The sequence below is a fragment of the Hydra vulgaris genome, chromosome 01, assembly GCF_038396675.1.
Source record: "Hydra vulgaris chromosome 01, alternate assembly HydraT2T_AEP".
In the NCBI taxonomy this organism is placed as follows: Eukaryota; Metazoa; Cnidaria; class Hydrozoa; order Anthoathecata; family Hydridae; genus Hydra; species Hydra vulgaris.
The window spans coordinates 55857861-55878305 of record NC_088920.1 but is presented as its reverse complement, the minus strand read 5'-3'; the positions used below and the strand labels follow the sequence as shown (position 1 = coordinate 55878305).

Sequence of the window (20445 nt, the reverse complement as noted above, 5' to 3'; positions counted from 1 at the left end):
TCAAAAGAATTGGAAATCTCACGTACCAACTGAATAATTGCATGCTCGGTTGAGTTATTCTTCTTAAAGCCAAACTGATTGTTGTTTAATAAATTATTTAAACTAAAATAATTAAATACTCTATTGAACATGATTCTTTCTAGTATTTTTGAAAATATAGATAAGATAGAAATAGGCCGGTAATTACTAATGTCAGATTTGTCACCACCTTTAAAAATATCTGGAGCGATGAAAATAATTTTAATCTAGAAATTAACAAAGTTCTTGTAAATTAAAATGCCCAGATATATTTTTTTAGTGAAAATCTTTTTTTTTTTGAAATTTTCTTTTTCGCTTTTTCGTTTTATTTTCTTCGAATTTTAATTTTTTTCGTTTTTTCGTTTTTTCGTTTTCGTTTTCGATTTTTTATTTTTTATATAGTGGGTTTTTTATTTTCTTAAACGTGAGCCCCCTGGGAGTCTGTCTTTATGTATTTAAATAGTGGAACAGTAGACCACCTTGTATTTTTATTTCTTAACTTTTTTTTTTTTTTTTTTTTTATTACAAAATAATAAATATTTAGAATTTTTTTACTATCTCTGCATAATAAATACTCATATTTACAATAAGTTTACAAATCGTTTAACTTTATATATTTTTCCATTTATAAATGTTTTATTGATACACTTTTATATAATAAGAAAACAACAGAAAAAAAACAAGCTTTTTTATTTTACATTTTATTAACTTTGATCTATTCTAAAATATTCTTTAGTTTATATGCCAATATTTTAAAAATAAAGTCGTGTTCATATATATATACATTTTTTAATTTTTGTTTGTTTTTTGTATTTTTATTTTTTTGTGTTTTTAAGTTTTTTATTTTTTTGTATTTTTATTTTTATATTTTTTTGTGTTTTTTGTTTTGTTTTTTTAAGCCTTTGTGCGGAAAGAAATCCAGAATATGGAAAAAGGTTGATAATGAAGTTGGTAAAGATTATTTAAGTATTTTAGTAAAGAAAGATTTTGTTAATTAATACTAAAAAAAAAATACAGGACTTTTTCACAAATCATCACGTTACGAAATCTACAGAAAAAAAAAGCAAATAATAAAATATATATCAAAAACTAAGGGCTGGCAATGATTGTCTAATCATATATAACAATATTTTTGTTGTAAAAAAATATATGTTTAAAGGACACGGGAACACTCAACTAAACATTTAGTTCTTTCTACGAGCCAGCGTGTTAGTTTGGCTCATATGTTTAGTTTCGGTTCCCGTTCTCTATTTGACATAAAACGTTTTTAATACAAAAGAGTTGACAGAAAATGTCGGTGGTATTTCTACGGACATGATAATTATATTTTAAAGTAATGATATTCCTGATGTTTCTGGTAATTATCCTGATCACTGCCATTGGGTCAATATTTGAATTGTTAAACATATGGTGGCATCTGCTGTTCCATATTTCACTCATGATGGTTTGAGTGACTGTCAACAGCAGCTGCGAGGTAGGGTTTTTCTCCGATAAATTCGCAGTCTCATTCGAGAATATGGAATTTATTGGAGAAAAGTTGTTTTGGGATATCAAGGAGTTATACACATGTTTAAAGTATTCCCATATTGTAACAGAAGGAGGACAGTAGGCAAAGATGTGCAGATTGTCCTCAATTTTACCGCAAGTTTTACATTTGTTGTTTTTAACAATCTGTTGCCTTGTGCTTTTGGCAAGCAAGGCAGCAGAAGGTAAGCTGTTATGGAGAAATCGAAAGAGGATGTTTTGCGTCGGTCCGTATGCGTGGGAGGTAAAATTTCTTTTCCAAATCTGGGTCCACGGCATTGTTGTTTTTGTTGAACTGTTCCAGAAAAGTTCTGCTGGCACGACTGCAGAACTTTTCTTTTTGTTTTTTGCCACTTCTAAGTAAAAATTTTTTGTTGTTTTTAAGGGGATGTCAAAAAGGGACCCGTTTTTGCCTAATATTTCTATTGTTGTTTTGTAGTACTGAGACGTTTTGTTGTCCCAGTGTTTTGGAAAATTGTTCTGCTTTAAAAAGTTCCAGCTTTGGTTTTGGTTCGTAAATTTTATAAGTGAACTCGCCACCCAATACTTTGAAAAGTAGTAATAATCGTGAGCTTTGTCCTCTTCGTATTCTTTCAGTTGAAAGAGTGTTTTGAGGCGAAGTGCAAGACTTTGCTCCTTCGGTGATAAAATCCCGAGACCCCCGCTTTTGACGGGTAAAAAAAGTGTCTCTCTTTTGACCGGATTGAAATTGGTCTTTTGCCACAGATTTTCGAAAATGGCTCTATGCAGACGTTCTATTGCCCATTCGGAAATGGACAGGACGTTTGCCAGAAACCACACTTTTGACATAACGTATTTATCAACATAGTCTTTCCCCTAAGTGACAAAGTACGTAGTCCCAGAAACTTGAGTTTTTTCTCTATTTTGTTTAGAGTTACTAACCAGTTGAAATTGGTAGTATCGCTCAGTCTGGTGTAAAAAGTAACACCTAATATTTTGAAACCGGTGTTGTTGTTCCACTCTATGTCGTCCAATTCCGGGTACATTTTAGGATCAAAACCCCCAAGAGCGAGACCCTTGGTTTTTGAGGCGTTGATCACTGAACCACTTGCTTTTTCAAACAGTTTTATTTTTTCGAAAAAAAAGCGGACTGATTTTACGTCCGTGGCAAAAAAGTTCGAATCGTCTGCGTACTGCTGTATTTTGGCAACAAAAACGTACAGCAAGAGAGAGAGGGGGTCACCCTGTCTAACTCCTCTTTCCGTAGGAAAGGAGGCTGACAGGAAACCGCAATTCAGAACAGATGCCGAAACTTCTGAATATAAGGTGTTGACAAAAGATACAAAATTTTCTCCGAGATTGAATTTTCGAAGAATCTGAAGCAGAAACACACGATCGACTTTGTCTAACGCCTTTTCTTGATCTATTGACAAAATGAAACTAGGTAGATATTTAAATTGCGCGTAATCGATAAGATCACGGACTAGATTTTCACCTGGCACGGTTATAGAAAAGTCTGGATAAGATTCAAATTTATTATTGTTATCAAATAACTCAGTATCCAGATTGGAATCACATTGAATTTCCGGAGCAGGCAACTTAATACATCTTTTTATCTGCTCGTTAGTTTCTCTCTCTTGCTTTCTTTTTTCTCTGGCAGCTGTTTATTTATCTACTGTACCAATTTGAAATCTTCCTGTTATTCCAATTTTAGATTTTTGATCTTTTAAATATTCTCTATCCAATGGTGGTACCTAAAACAATTTTAAACTTTTTTAACAAGGCGTTTACTCAGTTCAATAATAAACTTGTTAAAGTAACTTTAGAATAGAATAAATACAATAAAATAGTCTCAAATATATTTTACAATTCAATTTACAAGACATGGGTTTAAAAATCCCAAGATTAATTCTATCACCTTCAACGCCAGTTACAGGTGTAGCCACGCTGGCATAACTTTTAGTCATTCCAAAAAACAAAATATAACAACAATGCACTAAGCTATCCAAAACTAATTAAAGCTTAAATCTCCTTAAAGCAACAAAAATTTTTACTAATAAATGGAACTATTAACACAATTTTTTTTTTTTTTCTTTTTCATTTATTACAAAATAATAATTATTAACAATTATTCTTTATAATTTACATTAACTCAAGTTTTTTAAACTTCTACTAAGTATAGATTTCACAAGTGTTAGTAAATATGTACATTTTCTATTTCGTATTTATTTTATAATATATATTTTTATATTTTTTATTTTTTTATTTTTTCGTGATTTTTGATTTTATATTTTTTTGTGTTTTTTGATTTATATTTTTTTGTATTTTTTTGTTTTTTATTTTTTTGCTGTTGTGCGGAAAGAAATCGAGAGTTTAGATTAGGTTACAAAAAAAGGAGAAATTCTAAAGTAGATTGAAAGAAGATTTATAAGGTAAAAGGGTTTAGATCAAAAGAAATTATAAAGAATTACAGGACTTTTACACAAACATTACGTGACGAACAATATAGAAAAACACTTATGTGTTAAAATTATAGTTTATAAAATAAGGGCTGGCAGTGATTTGCTAATCATATATAATAATAATTTTGTTGTATAACATAGGAAAAATTGCAAGAGGGAAGGAAATCTTTACTAAACATACAAGGAGCTGTAGTTTTATTTTAGCTCATATGTTTAGTTTCAGATTTCCTTTCTCTACTTGACAGAAAACATTTTTTATACAAAATACTCACAGAAAATGTCCGCGGTGTTTCTACCGACATGATAATTATATTTTATGGTAATAATATTCCTGGTGTTCCTGATTATTACCCTAATCACTGCCATTGGGTCAATTTTTTTGTTACTGAACATGTGGTGGCATCTACTGTTCCATATTGCACTCATGATGGTTTGAGTGAGTGTCAACAGCAGCTGCGAAGTGGGGTTTTTCTCCGATAAATTCGCTGTTTTAATCAAGAAAATCGAATTTATCGGAGAAAAGTTGTTTCGGGATGTCAAGGAGTTATATACGTGTTTAAAATACTCCCAAATTTCAACAGAAGGAGAACAGTAATTTAAACCTTATACTTCTAATGGGTAGAGAACGTGTGAAATTTGCTACTCAATACAATAATGTGGATTCAATCATGGGTTTTTTACATCCAAGAAGTGTGGTTCTGAAAGTTGTAGAGCCTTTGATATTAACCAAAGGTCAATTTATGCAATGCGTTCATGTGGACAAGGCCATACTGGCCTTAAAAGATTCTGTTATCTTATGAATCTTCCACCGCCAATGACTAAAAACACTTACATTAAAATTGTTCGAAAAATTGCTATTGAAGTTGAAGCAATTGCAGTAGAAACCATGTCTGATGCTGCACTTGAAATTATAAAAGCATCCCAACATACTACTGATGAATTCAAATTAATAAATACCAGTGTTTCTTGTGATGGTACTTGGCAACGTCGAGGTTTTTCCTCATACAACGGTGTTTATACTGCAATATCAATGAGTACAGGAAAAGTTTTGGATTGTGAAGTATTATCCAAATATTGCAAACAATGTTTTTTGATTATAAAAAAAAAAAAAATACAGACCCTGATGCATATAAAATGCTAAAAAATACTCATTTTTGTAATCTCAACTATACTGGCCCATCCACCGGTATAGAGGTCGCTGGAGCAAAATCAATTTTTGAACGATCTATTGAAAAATATAAACTTCGCTATACTGAATTTTGTGGTGACGGAGATAGTAAGGCATTTTCATCTGTTGAAAGAGTGTATGGTGATACAATAGTTTCAAAATTAGAATGCGTTGGTCATGTGCAAAAAAGAGTTGGCACACGATTAAGAAAATTGAAAAAGGAAAGGTGTCTAGGTGGTAAAGGAAGACTTACTGACGCAACAATTGACAGATTGCAAAACTATTATGGAATTGCAGTAAGAACCAAAAATCAGTCTGTTCATGAAATGCGCAGTGCTATACTTGCTTCATTGTTTAATGTTGCTTCCTCAAAAGAAAATAATTATCACACCTATTGTCCAAACGGTGAAAATAGTTGGTGCTAGCACAATATTGATCGAAAACATCCCAATCAACCTTCTCTCTATAAACCTGGCCCTGGTTTGCCACGTGATATTATTGAGTTACTAAAGCCAATTTATAAAGAACTTAGCTCTAATGAATTACTTGCAAAATGTATGCATGGAAAAACTCAGAACCAAAATGAGAGTCTTAACATGATGATATGGGAACGAGTACCGAAAACTAAATTCTGTTCATTTTTACATTTGAAATTTGCAACATATGATGCTATTGCAAACTTTAATATTGGAAGAAAAACATCAGTGATGACTTATGAAAAACTCAATATGATTCCAGGAACATTTATGATAGATGGCTGCAATAGAAAATAAAATACGCTTGTATCAATCGTCTTACAAAAATAAATCCAATGTTAAGTTGCGTAGAAAAACAATCAGGGGCAATAAAAAGAACAAAAATGATAAGGAAAAGCAAAAACAAGGAACTCTTTATGCTGCTGGTAGCTTTTAAACATTTTGCTTTAAAATTTACAGACATTGTTTATTTTAAAAATATTTTATTGCATTTTTTTCTCTTTTTTAATTTTTAAAGTGTTTTTTTGCTAACTTCTATTTTTCAATCTCCCGTCACAGTTATTTCATTTTCTAGTAATCAGTTTTTAATCAAATTTTCAGCAATGATGTGTTTTTATATGATGTATGCAATCTGGCAAAATTTAATTATAAAACATTTCAGAGTTTGAGATATTGCTGTTTTAGCACTAAAAATTGGCTTATTTAAAAATCTTCATAATCCGTGTAGTGCTACATGGAAACTAATAGTCAGATTTAAAAACTTTTGGCAGATTGCATAGATCAAACTGTTTTTTATCATTGGGGCAAGTTTTACTTTGAATACTCTATTAGAATCTGAGATATTTTTGACAGTGCGACGTGCATATTTTCCTATATCCGCCATTTTAGGTGATTGTCATGACAACATAACCACCTGTAATTTTATAAATCGATTTCGTTTAATAAGATCTTTCATAGGCTTAGTTTTAATTTTGACTATAATATTTCACTTCCAAGATAATTTTGAAGGGGGTATACCACCTTAAAGCACGAGTTTTCGTTTGAGCTGACGTAATACGAACAATAGGACGCACTGGACCATAACATTCCACAAAAAAGCGCGAACTACAACAATACAATTTACGACAGCTTAAGCGCTTTGTTAATAATAGAACATGCATTTCAGAATAGAATGTAAAAGAATTGAAAAAATTAACAAATTTGAGGTAGAGAGAAAATAAAAGAGTTTTATTGAAAATTAAAATAAACAACAGAAAAAAAAAAAAAAACTAGAAAAATTAAAATGAAAGAAAAATCTTACGACATCTTCTCCGCACAATTTAAGGCATCGTATTTATCAAAGTTAAAATTTAAATTTTGGTCGTCATCGATAATGCCATCAGTGTCTATCTTTTCTTTTTCCAACAAAACCGCGGTGTTTAATTCCTCAGTGTTTACTGCACATGTCACTTCGCTGCTGCTTTTTTTAGAATTAAAAGAGTATTCTGATTTATTTTTTGCCCTTTTCCTTCTCGATACTTTTGTTTCCTCGCTTGACTCCTTTTGATGTATTGCGATTTCATTTTTAGTTTCGTTGATTTCAACGTTAGTTTCCACAATTTCAGCTGTTTCACTTGACAAAGTGTGCTCTTTGTGCTCAAGTATACTTTTTTCAGTAGAGATTTTTCCCGCAACTTTTACATTTGTCAATGCAGTTGACTTTTCAATTCTTTGAGATAATTGTGGTTGACCGTTGTGTTTATACCTCAACGTGTACCCGTCGACGTTTTGGTATCTTGGTAAAGGGTTAAGATGGGGGTTTTGCCAGTTCTTTATAACAATAACGACGTTTCCGGTAAATATATTTTCGCCATGGACATTTACTTTTTGGCAACTAAACGAATCAAACACACCTCTCCCAGCAGCGAGAAATTTCCCCAACGTAGTTAAGGCAGTAGTACCTCAATTAACTAACATACCAATTGGTATGTTTTGAACTAAAACATTTCTAACATATTTCTGTGTTATTGACAAAGTTACGTTTTTGATAACTATTTCTGCGGCAAGAAATTCACTCACTTTGTTTGGATTGTTAACTACAAACTCGAAGAAGCGGTTATTGTAATGTCTAGTAACACCCCACACATAGCACAAAAGATTTTTTTTCGCGAGAACTTCTAGAAATTCTTCGACACTACAATTAAGATCGCCATATCTACAGAGAAGTACAGGGTAAGCATCGTTAGAAAGTGAGGGTTTGAAAATTCCAAGGTTAACTTTATCAGTTTCACCACTGACTCCAGGTGCCACCACGCTGGCATAACTTTTAGCCATCTCGAAGCAATAAAGGGCAGCCGATACAAAACCACAAGGAAAACAGGAACAACAAAACTATTATCAATCCAATTCGCAAGAATTAATTCTTAATAACCATCCTACAATAAAAATAGACAAATAATCACAATTATGTAAAAAGTTTAGATGTGATTTCTTCCGACGACGATTTCCGACGCGTTAAAATGGAGAATTAATTTTCAATTACTACGTAACTAGCGGTTACAGGAATACCCTTATTTATAAGGAATTAGATTCCTTATATATACCCTTATATATAAGGAATTAGATTCCTTATATATAAGGGTATTGCTTGTGGGTTAGTTTTATTAAAAATATTTTTTTTATTACAATGGTCTGGACAAATGTATTCAGTGCGTTTACAATATTGTTAATTCAACAAATTTGTTAAATACTGTAATTCATTTATGAGTTATGGTATTAAACGATATATTTGTCAAGACATAAGTAACTAAAAAAAGTTTTAGAAAAAAATATTTTTTTGTTAAAAAATTTAAATCGCAAAGTTGCAATTAGTTAATTGCAACTTTGCGAATCGAAACGCTGTTTTCGTGACAAATTTATTAAAAGTAAGTTAGAACTAATTTTTCATATATTGTTAAAAGTTTAAAAAAATACCAGTATGGTTTTTTTAACTTATAAATATAAGTTAAAAAAAAAACCATGACTCTTATAATTACAACAGTGCACTTTTAATAAGTGTAAACTAAGACGCAACATAACGTCAAAAAAATCTATATGTATTTTAATTGCGTCTCACATTTAGATTATATCAAGTCACATCAGGTTTTATTTGATCAAAAGCTATTAAATTTATAAGTTTAGAAAATAATGTTTATTAAATAAAACCCACAAGCAATCCAATCTAATTATTATAGGTATTGTGGTTTATTCCCCTTCGGTTAGTTGCCATACAGAAACCACCATACCAAGGCACGCCAAGATATGTTCAGCCCCCCAAGAAGGAGCGACATAACCTCTTTACGGTCGAGAGTAAAGTGAGTTTTGGAAGACCGAGGTTATTAAAGAACAAAAGATGGAAGTAATCGTGTTAGAAAGATAGCATAGAGTAAGCGGACAGGATTGCATATGATGTTAGATTGTGCAAATATAATTCAGCTATTTCAAAAGAAACAGGGATTATTTGAGATCTCAATCTCATTATTATAGGTATTGTGGTTTATTCTCCTCCGGCTAGTTGCCATACAGAGACCACCATACCAAGGCACGCAAAGATATGTTCAGCCCCCCAAGAAGGAGCGTCATAACCGCTTTACGGCCGAGAGTAAAGTGAGTTTTGGAAGAACGAAGTTATCTTAGAGTTAAAGATGGAAGTAATAATGTTAGAAAGATAGCATAGAGAAAGCGGACAGGATTGCACGTGATGTCAGATTGTGCAAATATAAATTAGCTATTTCTTAAGAATCAGGAATTATTTGAGATCTCATTATTATATATATTTAATCTCTATATATCATATTGTTGTTTATTTCTCTCCTCCGGCGTCTGCCTTGTAGAGATATTAATAATGAATACAATGGCATTAATTACAAGACGGTCCACTGTTCCACTACTAAGTCACATATAAAACTCACAAGAGATAAATACTTAATATAAAAAAAATGAAGACCTCACAAACACAAAAAAGAAGAAACGAAAATGAAATAAAATCAAAAAACAAAACAAACAAAAAAAAACAAGAAAAACATGAAAAGCAAGATTCGAAAATAATCGAAAAAGTTCCACAAATAATCTGGGCATTTTAGTTTAGAAAAAAAGATTGTTGTTTATATCTATTTTAATTTTGTTATCTTCGCTCCAGATTTTTTCACATTGTAAAAGAAAAAACTCTTTACTGTTTGATATTTTAGAAATTTCGAATTCTTCAAACAAAATCTTTTTGATTTTGTTTTGGAATTCCTCTAACAAACTCACTTTAGCAAACATCAACTTTTCATGGAACGACCTCATTCTATTACAATATAATTTATATAAAAGTTCGTTAAGAAGTAAATTTCCAATATAAAAACTATTTACAGGTGTTAAAGGAAAAAGTAAAGTTTTGAATGTATTTTTAAGAGGTGGATGATGTGGATAGATTTTATGAATAAGAGCGAGTGTGTATTTTATGAGTGGTTGTGCTTTTTCACATCTAAACATCATATGGGGAAGGTTTTCCGTTTTTTTCATACATTGAGGGCAGAGATCGTCTGTTACAAAGCCTCTTTTTTTAAAAATCGAGTTGGTTAGAATTGCAAAGTGTATTAGTTTGTATTTAATTTCGTCTGCTTTATTGTTGATGTTACTTTTGTGGATGTAGTTAAATAATTGGGACCAGTCTTTTGTTGTTATGTTTCTCATGCTATATTTATAGTAGTCTGCCCATCTGTAAAATTTTCCTGTTAGGTTTATTTCTGCATCATTTTTGAAGATAGTGTATACATTTTTTGGTTTGAGGTTTATAAATTTGAGAGAGGGTGAGTTTTTTAGATAAATAGATGTTAGTGCTTTGTTGTGGTCGTAATTTTGGCTTTGAGAATTTATGAGGTGTTTCCATTTCGGTGGTAGTGAATTTATTATTTTTTTTAGAAGGTGTTGCTTTATATCGAGGAGTTGACTCTCAAGAAAGCCGTTAGCAAATACTTTTGAAATGTCGCCTATCTTGATTATGCTGTTGTTTGTGGATTCTGGTGATGGTTTAAGGATTTTACGCTCGTGTCTTATATATGGATTGTAGAATATGGGTTTAGTACTTCCTCGATGGTAAGATTTTTGTGGTTGTTGAATTTTCTATAGAGATGACTCCATGTTTTTATTGTTTGACGGTAGTAGGGGGGGTAGAGTTTTTAATGAGTTTGAAGAATGCGTGGTGAGAAATATAAGATTTCCTTGATTTGCATGTCGGTAATTATTAAAAATATGAAGGGCTGAATCTTTCCACGCTTCCTGTTTGTTGTCATCAAAATATTTGGAAATCCAACTTAGTTGAATCGATTGCAGTTTTTTTTTCACGTCGATAATGTTTAAACCGCCTTTATTGATAGGGAGTTTGGAAATTTGTTTAGGTGTTTTTATGGAGCTATTATTCCAAAGGAAGTTGTCGTTTTTTCGTTCTAATAGTTTTATGGTTTTGTCACATGGTATAGGTAGGGTGAAAGCAAGATGCCATAGGCCACTTAGTAGTGTTTGGTTGATTATTAGAGCTTTTCCTTTAATCGATAATTTAAATCTTTCCCACTTTTCTATCTTTTTGTCCAATTTTTCTATGCTTTCGTTCCATTGTCGGTTGATATATTGATTAGAATTAGAGAAATTAACACCTAGACTCTTAAGAGTAGTATCATGCCATACGAAATTTAGAAAACTGTCTTTTATTATAGATCTGTATCGTCCAAGCCACAGACCTTGGCATTTGGAAATGTTCAACTTTGTTCCTGTACCTCGTTTGTATATGTTTAGAGCGTTGCCTAAAGCTATTATTGAGTTGTCAGTCGATAGGAAAAAGACAGTGTCATCCGCATACTGTTGCAGTTTAGTTTCTTTATTGTCGATTGTGATTCCTTTAATTTCTGGATTTCTCCTAATAAATCCTGCAAAAACCTCTGCCTGAAATATATAATGTATCATGGAGAGGGGACATCCTTGCCTAACTCCTCTGTATATATTTATTTTGTTTGATAAATAACCGTTTATTTTAAGATATGCACTGATGTCATAATATAATGTTTTAATTACATTGATAAAGACAACACTAAAACCAAATTTAGATAAGCAATCATATAAAAAATTCCTGTCCACACGGTCAAAGGCTTTTATTTGGTCTATTGACACAATGGAGGCATCTAAATTAATTTTGTTAGCTATATAAATTATGTCTCTTGTTTATCAAAAGAAACAGGATAATAATGATATCATAAAAAAACACGAGATGTTCCGACATCTCGTGTTTTTTTATGACATCATTTAGAATATTAACTAAAATTTCACCAATATTATCAAAGTTTGATTTGTAAAATTCGACTGTTAAACCATCATTCCCGGGTGATTTGTTATTTTTCATATTCGTTAATGCGTTTTTGACTTCAGATAATGTTATTGGTTCGTCCAATGATCGTTGTTGTTGTTTAGATTTTTTTTTAATATCCGAATTATCTAGTATGAATTTTTGGAGTGTGATATCATTTTTAGTGTCTTTGTATAGTTTTTGGTAGAAATGTTCAAAAGCTTTAGTGATGTCTTTGGTGTTATTTTTTTCAATTCCGTCTTTGTCTTTTATTAATGTTATGACTTGTTTAGGAACTTTTGATTTTTCCAGGTGGAAGAAGAATTTGCTCGATTTTTCACACTATGTTCGCCATTTAACCTTTGCTCGGATTTCAGCACCTTTGGCTCTATTTTTTTCATACATTTCAAGTTTTGTTTTTAATGCATCACTCAAGTTTTTCATTTTTGGGTTGTTATGGGCTTTTTTTAACGAGTTTTTTAATTGTTTTTTTAGTCTGTATTCTTGAATTCGAGTTACTTTAGCTTCCGTTTTGCTGAATTTTTGTGAAAATATTTTTATTTGTTTTTTTAGATGGTCCTAGTCAGTAGTTTTATTTTTGGATTGATCAATTATAGAGGCGTGTGTTTTAATAATTTGGGAAATGTTTTCAATGTATTCTATTTTTTTTAAATTTTTATTATTTAAAATCCAAATTTCTTTTCCAATATCAATGTTATTTATAGAAATCGCCGCACATACGGCATTGTGATGATCAGTAAATGTCATTGGTTCGTGTTTAATGGAGGTAAATTGGCGCATGTGTTTACTTATATATATCCTGTCAAGTCGAGAGAATGTTATGTTGTTTGTTGATTTACAGGTTTATTCTTGGGCATGTGGATTAAAAATACGCCAAGTGTCTTCGATGTTTAAAGTTTTTAATAAAGTTTTAAAATCATTTGTTGACAAACATATTTTTCTGTTTATTTGTGGATATCGATCAATATCATCTAGGACCATATCAAAATCACCTCCAAATATGATAGACATATTTATTTAAATTTTTTGTTTTGATTGTTTTTGTTATTTCTTTAAATAAATTTTTCCTTTTGATTTGGTCAGCATAACTTGAACCGGATTTTCCGTAAACATTTATTATTAAAAAACTGTGATAATCGTTTCCTACAAGTATGTAATTAAAGTGACTTTCGTGGTCTTCGTAATGGTCAATTATTTTTAGATTATGCTTTGTTTTATTAATTAATGTTATAGTACCTCCTGTGTGTGACGTACCGTTAGAATAGTAGCCAGGATTATTCCAAAGTTTTATAAAATTTTCTGCGTTTTGTGCATTAAGATGCGTTTCTTGCAATAAGAAAAAATCAAAATTCATTTTTTTTAATTTTTCTATAATTATGTTTTGCTTGTTTATGTCAGCAAGTCCACAAATATTTACGGAGAATATTTTAACGGTTTCCATTTTTGTTTTATTACGTTTTATGATATGTTTGTGGTTTGTGGTGATATAATTATTGGTATGACAGTAAGAGTAATTAAATGCGTAAAGGAATGGAATGTCAGATGTTTTACATTTACAAAAAAGTTTTCTCGTAAAAAAATAAAATAAAAAGATTGAACCAGATAAATTAGAGAAAAAAATAACAATAATATAGTATAAAAATATCTCATACCGCTTTTTTTCTTGGTAATCTCTTCGGGTCAATTTTTTGAGGAGTCGGTGGTGGGGCATTTTTTTTATAAATGTTTTTATCGTTTTGCCGTATTTCGCCTTCTTCCATTTCTGATTCTATATCGCTAAACTCATTTTGTTTGTTTATGGTCTTCTTTATCTTTCTTTCCTCTTTTTTTTGACTTTTACTTTTCACAATTTCAAATGCTGGTTCAGTAGGAGCAATTTTGGTTACTTTGCTTTCGGATAATTTTAATGTCAATTCATTATTATTTTCAGCTAGTTGATAACTAGATACGAAATCATTCGATTCGTTTTTGTATTTATTATGGTGTTTATTTGGAATAGTTTCTGCTGTTGGTTTTTCCGTAGGTTTTCGAGCAATACACTGTTGTTGAGGCGGATGAGAATACTGGCATGTAGAACAAAGAAAGGATTTACCTGCATAGTGTAAAGCTATTTTGATACCACCAATTTCAATGGTATGAGGGATCTCCTCTAATTTTACTTTTGGATTAACTCGAAATAGTCGTCGGCCGTCTTTTAAATTACGGTCAAATTTATATGTTGTGTGTGTTATTGAATATACTTCCCTAATAAATGGATCCAATTCTGAAAGAATATCATGGTCTTCGACTAATGGGTCGCATTTAACCGTAATTAGTAGCCCTATGTCAGAACGTATTTTTAAATTGATGTTTTGGTTACTTCCAGATAATTGAATGGTTGATTCGCTAACATGTATAGCGTCTTCTTTTCTTTTTAGTTCCATCACCCAATTTCCTTTTTTGTTGTAAGTTAAACTATTGATTTTATTTTTCCCGATAATTAATGATTCTTTCTCGTATTTTTCTTGAGCTCTGTTTTCTTGATATTTTTTATTGAAGCTTTCGGTCGGATCCATATAAACATGTAAGTCTAAAATGCATTTAAGTCGATTAGATTTTGAAGATGTAACACTCGCGTAACTTGCCATATTACGACAACAATAAGCAAAACTAGCAGTGTCTTAATAAATTTTCACGATCTCTAAATAAACTTCAGCCAAACAGATCAGGTGCATACCTTATTAACACAAATACTGAAGTAGTTTAGATGTGTTTTTTTCCGTATGGTAACGTAAAATAAACTAAATTTGTGACGCGTTAAATTCGCGAATTAATTTTTAATTAATACGTCGCATTATATATTAATTATTTTACATTATATATTAATTAATACATCTCTATATATATTCTCTTATATATATTCAATCTCATTATTATAGGTATTGTGGTTTATTCTCCTCCGGCTAGTTGCCATACAGAGACCACCATACCAAGGCACGCAAAGACATGTTCAGCCCCCCAAGAAGGAGCGTCATAACCGCTTTACGACCGAGAGTAAAGTGAGTTTTGGAAGAACGAAGTTATCATAGAGCTAAAGATGGAAGTAATCGTGTTAGAAAGATGGCTTAGAGAAAGCGGACAGGGTTGCACATGATGTTAGATAGTGCATTTATAATTCAGCTATTTCATAAGAAACAGGAATTATTTGAGATTTTATCTCATTATTATATGTCTCATTATTCTAATCTCATTGTTCTAATCTCATTATTATATTTATTTATTGTAATTTATTCCGTCATCCAGCTAATTGCCATACTGACGTCCTCATAAATAATTTACAAGGTTTTTAAAAAAAAAAACGAAAAAAACGAAAAAAAAACAATTACAAAGATGTCCTTCGGACCCGTAAATATAATAAAAATAACTAACACCAAAAAAATAAAAAATTTAATTTCCGAAGAAAAAAAGAAAAAATAAGAATTAATCGAAATAGTCACGAATATCTGAAATCAAATTTAATCTTCCATTTATAAAAATGTTTCTTATTTCATTTATGTGTTTTTCTTGTTTATTTTGTTGTTTCAGCATTAAAAATTCATTTGAAAACATTTTTTTAACTTTTTTTTCGAACTTTTCTAACAAATATTTTTTCGTAAAAACTTTGTTTTCATATTGACTTTTCATTCTGTTAAAATAAATTTCACATATAAAAATCTCCAACAACAAAGCCCCAAAACATCTCTGGGCTTGATTTTTTTCGTATCCAAAAAATATAAACTTAAAATTGTTAATATGAGGATATTCGCTAGGGTAGAGCTGATCTAAAATATCTAGTACAAAAAATATTAAAGGCTGTACTTTTTCACATTGATACATCATGTGTGCAGTATTTTCATCTTTTAGTTTGCATTGTGGACAAAGTTTGTCTTTTCTTACTTTAAGGTCAAGCATTTTTTCATTAGTTGGCAATATGAAATGTGCAGTTTTAAATAGAATTTCACTCGCCTTATTGTTTGTATTTCTTTTCTGAAGTTTTATAAAAAAACGTTTCCAATCTTTTTCTTTATATCTTTCATGCTTTCAAAAGTATTTTTCCATTCATAAAATTTATAATTTAACTTTTTCGTTGGTTTATTTAATAATTTGTATAAAGTTAAAACAGTTAGATTTTTATATTCGTATTTTGGTTTTCTTTTAGCTACATACAATGGAGACTTTTTAAAATCATAGTTTTGACATTCTGATAAGATTTTTTTATTCCATCTTCTTGGCAATGCTTTTGTAATAAATTCTAATTCTTTCTCACTCAAGCCAATACTTTTGTAATTTAAAAAACCCGGTTGAAATGTTTTGGTAATGTCAGCTACAAGGATTATATCATTTTTAATATGGATTTCGCTTGGAGTTAAATACTTATTCGAAGATGTTTCTATCATTAAATTGAAAAAGAGAGGCTGATTTAAAATTTGTTCTATATCGGTTACAGGTACAATATGCTTTTGTTTTAGTTTATGCCAATTAACTAAGAGTTGAGAATAAAACGGGGGTAATAATTTGATTTTAGTAGGGATTGTTTCGAAAATGTGTTTACCTTGGTTTGCATTTCTATAATTATTAAAAATGCAAAACATTGCATCTTTCCAAGGGCCGCATAAGTTTTCGTTAAAAAGTTTGCTGACCCTTTGCAGTTGAATTGCTTTAAGTTTATTTATTAAGCAGTTAACTCCTGCGCCACCCTCATTTATTTTTTGTTGTGTTTTTGTCTTGCTTAATCTACAAATTTTGCCTCCCCAATAAAAGTTACTAATTTTTGTTTCAATTTTATTTAAAATGGCTTTGCCAGGTAAGGGCGCTATAAAGGCAAAATGCAGAGCTTGTGGGATAATCAATGAATTTATTATTGTTTTTCTGCCCTTAAGCGACAAGTTGTACTTTTGCCATTTTTGAAGAGAGTTTTCCATTTTGTAAAAACGCTCCTTCCAGTATGTTTCGTACTGGAAGTTTGCGTTATTTGAGAAAAATACGCCTAAACTTTTAAAGACGTTTTCTTCCCAATTGAAATTTAAATGTTCGCTTTTATCTTTAAAAATGTTTTTGCCTAGCCATATGCCTTGGCATTGGGCAATGTTTATTTTCTTAATAAAATAAGTCTTAATAAAATTTTATTAATAAAATTTTATTAATAAAATAAGTCTTAATAAAATTTCTCATTATTATATGTATTTAAATTGTTTAATAATTGACATCTTAAATAATTCTAGTTTTCTATAAAATAGCTAAATCAGATTGCTAGTGGGTTTGATTTAAAAAGAAACTTCTTTTGGAAAAAACGGAAAAAAACACATACTGAAACTTTTTAGTCTTCCTTGTGGTTTTTACTGTTAAAATATTGTTTTGAAGAATTTATCGTCAAGTTTTGTATCGAGTGGAATTTGATTTTTATTGAGTGGAACTCATGGCCAAGAGTTATGCTGGCGTTTTGTCTACTGGGAATTCATCTGTGCTGCCGAAAAGCAATCTTGGAATTTTTGGTGCGAAAGCTGAAATTGATAACTCAAACGTCTTGGTGTGCCGGTACGGTGATTTAAATTGTAGTATAAACGATTTTCTTTCTGCCCTGGCTTGTAAAAAGTTGCTCGGAAATGTTTGGGGTGTGACGAGACACTGCGCCAACAAACTTTTAGAATTTGCTGTGATTAACAATTCCTCGTTGTCATCATTTCTTGACACTGACATTGAAGTTAAAGGATGTGTTTTAACCTTTTAACAGAAGTTCGTTCGAAAGGTCCACGTGCTAGTACAGAACATTCCGATTGGCACGCTAAGGAATGGCTGTCAAAGCGCCATCATCCTGCTTGGCAAACACCTCGCTATAGGAAGAGGGGAGTTCGACTCCTTTTATTTGCAGAAGTGTAAGGCGCACGGTGAGGATATTTTCACTGGTAACGTAATTATCATTTTAAGAAACTGGAGGAACCCTTCTCAAAACCCTCTACCTCGATATCAAAATGTTGATGGACTCACCCTAAGGTACAAACATCAAGGCCAGCCCAAACCAAATACTCCAAAATCATCAAACCATTTCACCCACAGTTTCAACCCAACCAACTATATCACAGATCGACTGGGCCAGTGTAGACATTGATGTTAATAGTGGCAATGTTGACATCAGTGTCGATATGGATACTGATAAGGAAAAGCCTAATGAGAAAGAACAGCTTTCAAAAACTCCAAAACTAAAAATCTGCCCAGCCGACAAGAAAACGACTGGGAAAATCCGAATGTGAAACACTAAAGAAACTAACAAATACAATAGAGAAAAAAGAAACCGTGAATTTGGAGGAATTTTTGTTTTCAAAAGAAAAAGAAGGGACGTGTTTCGACGACGAGACGGATTCACTAATAATCTAATAATTTTATTACAACAATTATCAAAGTTACTATGGAAAATCAGCCATTTCCCAAAATAATTAAAAATTTGGTTATTAAAATGAGCCAACTCCAATTATTCCTCCTAAGTAATCAATTAAATTAAACATCCATAAAACTTCATTGTAAACCTATTTCTGAATTAAATCTACCAAAGCGTGTTTTGAAACTAAAAAAATGAGAAGTTGTTGGTGAAAATGCAAAAGAGACACTTGATCAATTTGTATATCCAATTGTAAAAAAACTAATTGTCAAACTTAAATAGTGGCACATGCGTTAAATAACTGATTAGGCATAGTTTAAGAGTTTTGAAAAAAACAAATTGAAAATATTAGTCTGTTTTGAGTTCGATCGCGATCAGACAGAAGACCTAAAAAAAAAAAAAGGTCGTCATGCAAAATTTTTACTAAAGACAATTGATATTTTTTTTGAAAAAAATTTTTTAAATTGGAGCATGCTGAAAGTTTTTTAATTCCAAATGACAATAGGCGGGTGAATAAAAAAAAGCAATTGCTTTTACTCAGCGTTTCGGAGTAATTGTTAAGCTTTGATCATTTTCACTTAAGAATTTTTTCTCCAGAATTTGTTTAAAAATTCTTCTTTGTTCTTTTGCATTCCAGCACTCTATTGCATACCTCAAAGTTTGTTCAACTTCGGAGGGAATTTTACTTTTAGTGCTATTTTTACCTTCTTTTTATTTTGAATTAAATTTCAAAATTTAATCAGTTTTTTCGGCATTTACTTTAATACAATTTAAATTACTGTAAATATTGCATGTTTTTGTCAGCTTTTTAAGACCAGAGAGGGTAGAGCTTAAAAGTATGATATCATCCGCATATGCTACCACACTAGTAAAGTTACCGTATACAGATACAGATACAGTATACAAAGTACCGACTGTACCTTGATTTTTAATAGATTCACGATGACTTTTAGTATAAATGTTATAGAGTTGAGGTGAAAGAATTGATCCCTGTCTTACTCCTTGCTTTAGAAGAAAAGAGTTTGATTTACAACCTTGATGTGAGACTGGTGCACTACTATTGTTATATAACGAAGAGATTGTGTTAACTATACAGAGTGGTAATTTTTTATCGAAATATAATTTATCCAATAGGATATCCCAGTTACAGCCATCAAAAGCTTTTTCTGAATCTAAAGAGCATATGTACACAGAGGAATTGTTGCTGTAATTGTTTCCCTAATTAAAAATTTAGCATGTAGCGTTGAACAGTTAGCATCGAATCCAAATTGTAGAGAGTGAGTATCTCTAATATCCGGAAGTAAAACAAGGATTAGGTATTCTTGAAACTTTGTAAATATTGGTGCAATGCTAATACCGCGATAGTAGCTCGGGCTATCTAAAGATTTTTTGTTCGATTTAACAAGGGGTACAATAATTGACGTCGACATTGATAATAATGTCCATCCATAATTAATGGAGTAATTAAATTTTATTAAAGTATCACAATTTGCGTATTTCAAATGTTCTGCTGAGATACTGAAAGAGTCAGGAGATTTTCTTAATTTTAGGTTCAAAACAGCCCTAATTATATTCTCTTCAGTTATTGTAAGTTACAATAACTGAATGATGATGTTACAATTTGTAACATCATCATGTTTTGCACACGGGGTAATTCTCCGATGATTTTCATTACAATGTGTTATTTTTGAAGTATTCAGTGCTCTTTTGAAGTGGTTTGCGAATTCTGAATTGATTCTTTGTCTTTTTTATTATTTATGGTAAATAATCTAGAGCTTATATCTTAGTTTAAACATCTAAAAGCATTCCATAAGTTTTTTTGGCCTAATATTTTTTAACTTTTCAATTTTAAAACAGCGTGCGCAAATTTTAATATTTTGAGCCAACTTGACGGCTTTGCAAAAGCTTTTACGAGCCATTAGGTAACGATTGAAAAATACAGAGTGTAAATCTTTTAAAAAATCAGAATCTCTCCATTTGTTAAAATGAATTGAAAGAATAGTTTTAGAGCAACTTTATTCAGGTGTCCACCAAGATTTTGAATACTGACATTGCTTTTTATTTTTAAAGTTTCCTTAAAAGATATA

General features: G+C 30.9%; 1 protein-coding gene across 2 annotated transcripts in view; it reads right to left on the bottom strand.

Moving 5' to 3' along the window:
* Positions 1–14714, bottom strand: part of LOC136075453 (uncharacterized) — a 40580-nt gene extending 25866 nt beyond the window's left edge. Inside the window, exons 1-3 of one of the 2 annotated variants that reach the window (XM_065788708.1) lie at positions 13620–14714; positions 6910–8023; positions 2415–3257 (exon numbers count right to left, since the gene is read on the bottom strand). In XM_065788708.1, the coding sequence (XP_065644780.1) occupies positions 8012–8023; positions 13620–14594 (987 nt within the window). In that variant the 5' untranslated portion in view covers positions 14595–14714 and the 3' untranslated portion in view covers positions 2415–3257; positions 6910–8011. Of the gene's footprint in view, positions 1–2414; positions 3258–6909; positions 8024–13619 lie in introns of those variants that run through there. The other variant, XM_065788709.1, reaches the window with a different exon arrangement.
* Positions 14715–20445: the final 5731 nt, after the last annotated feature.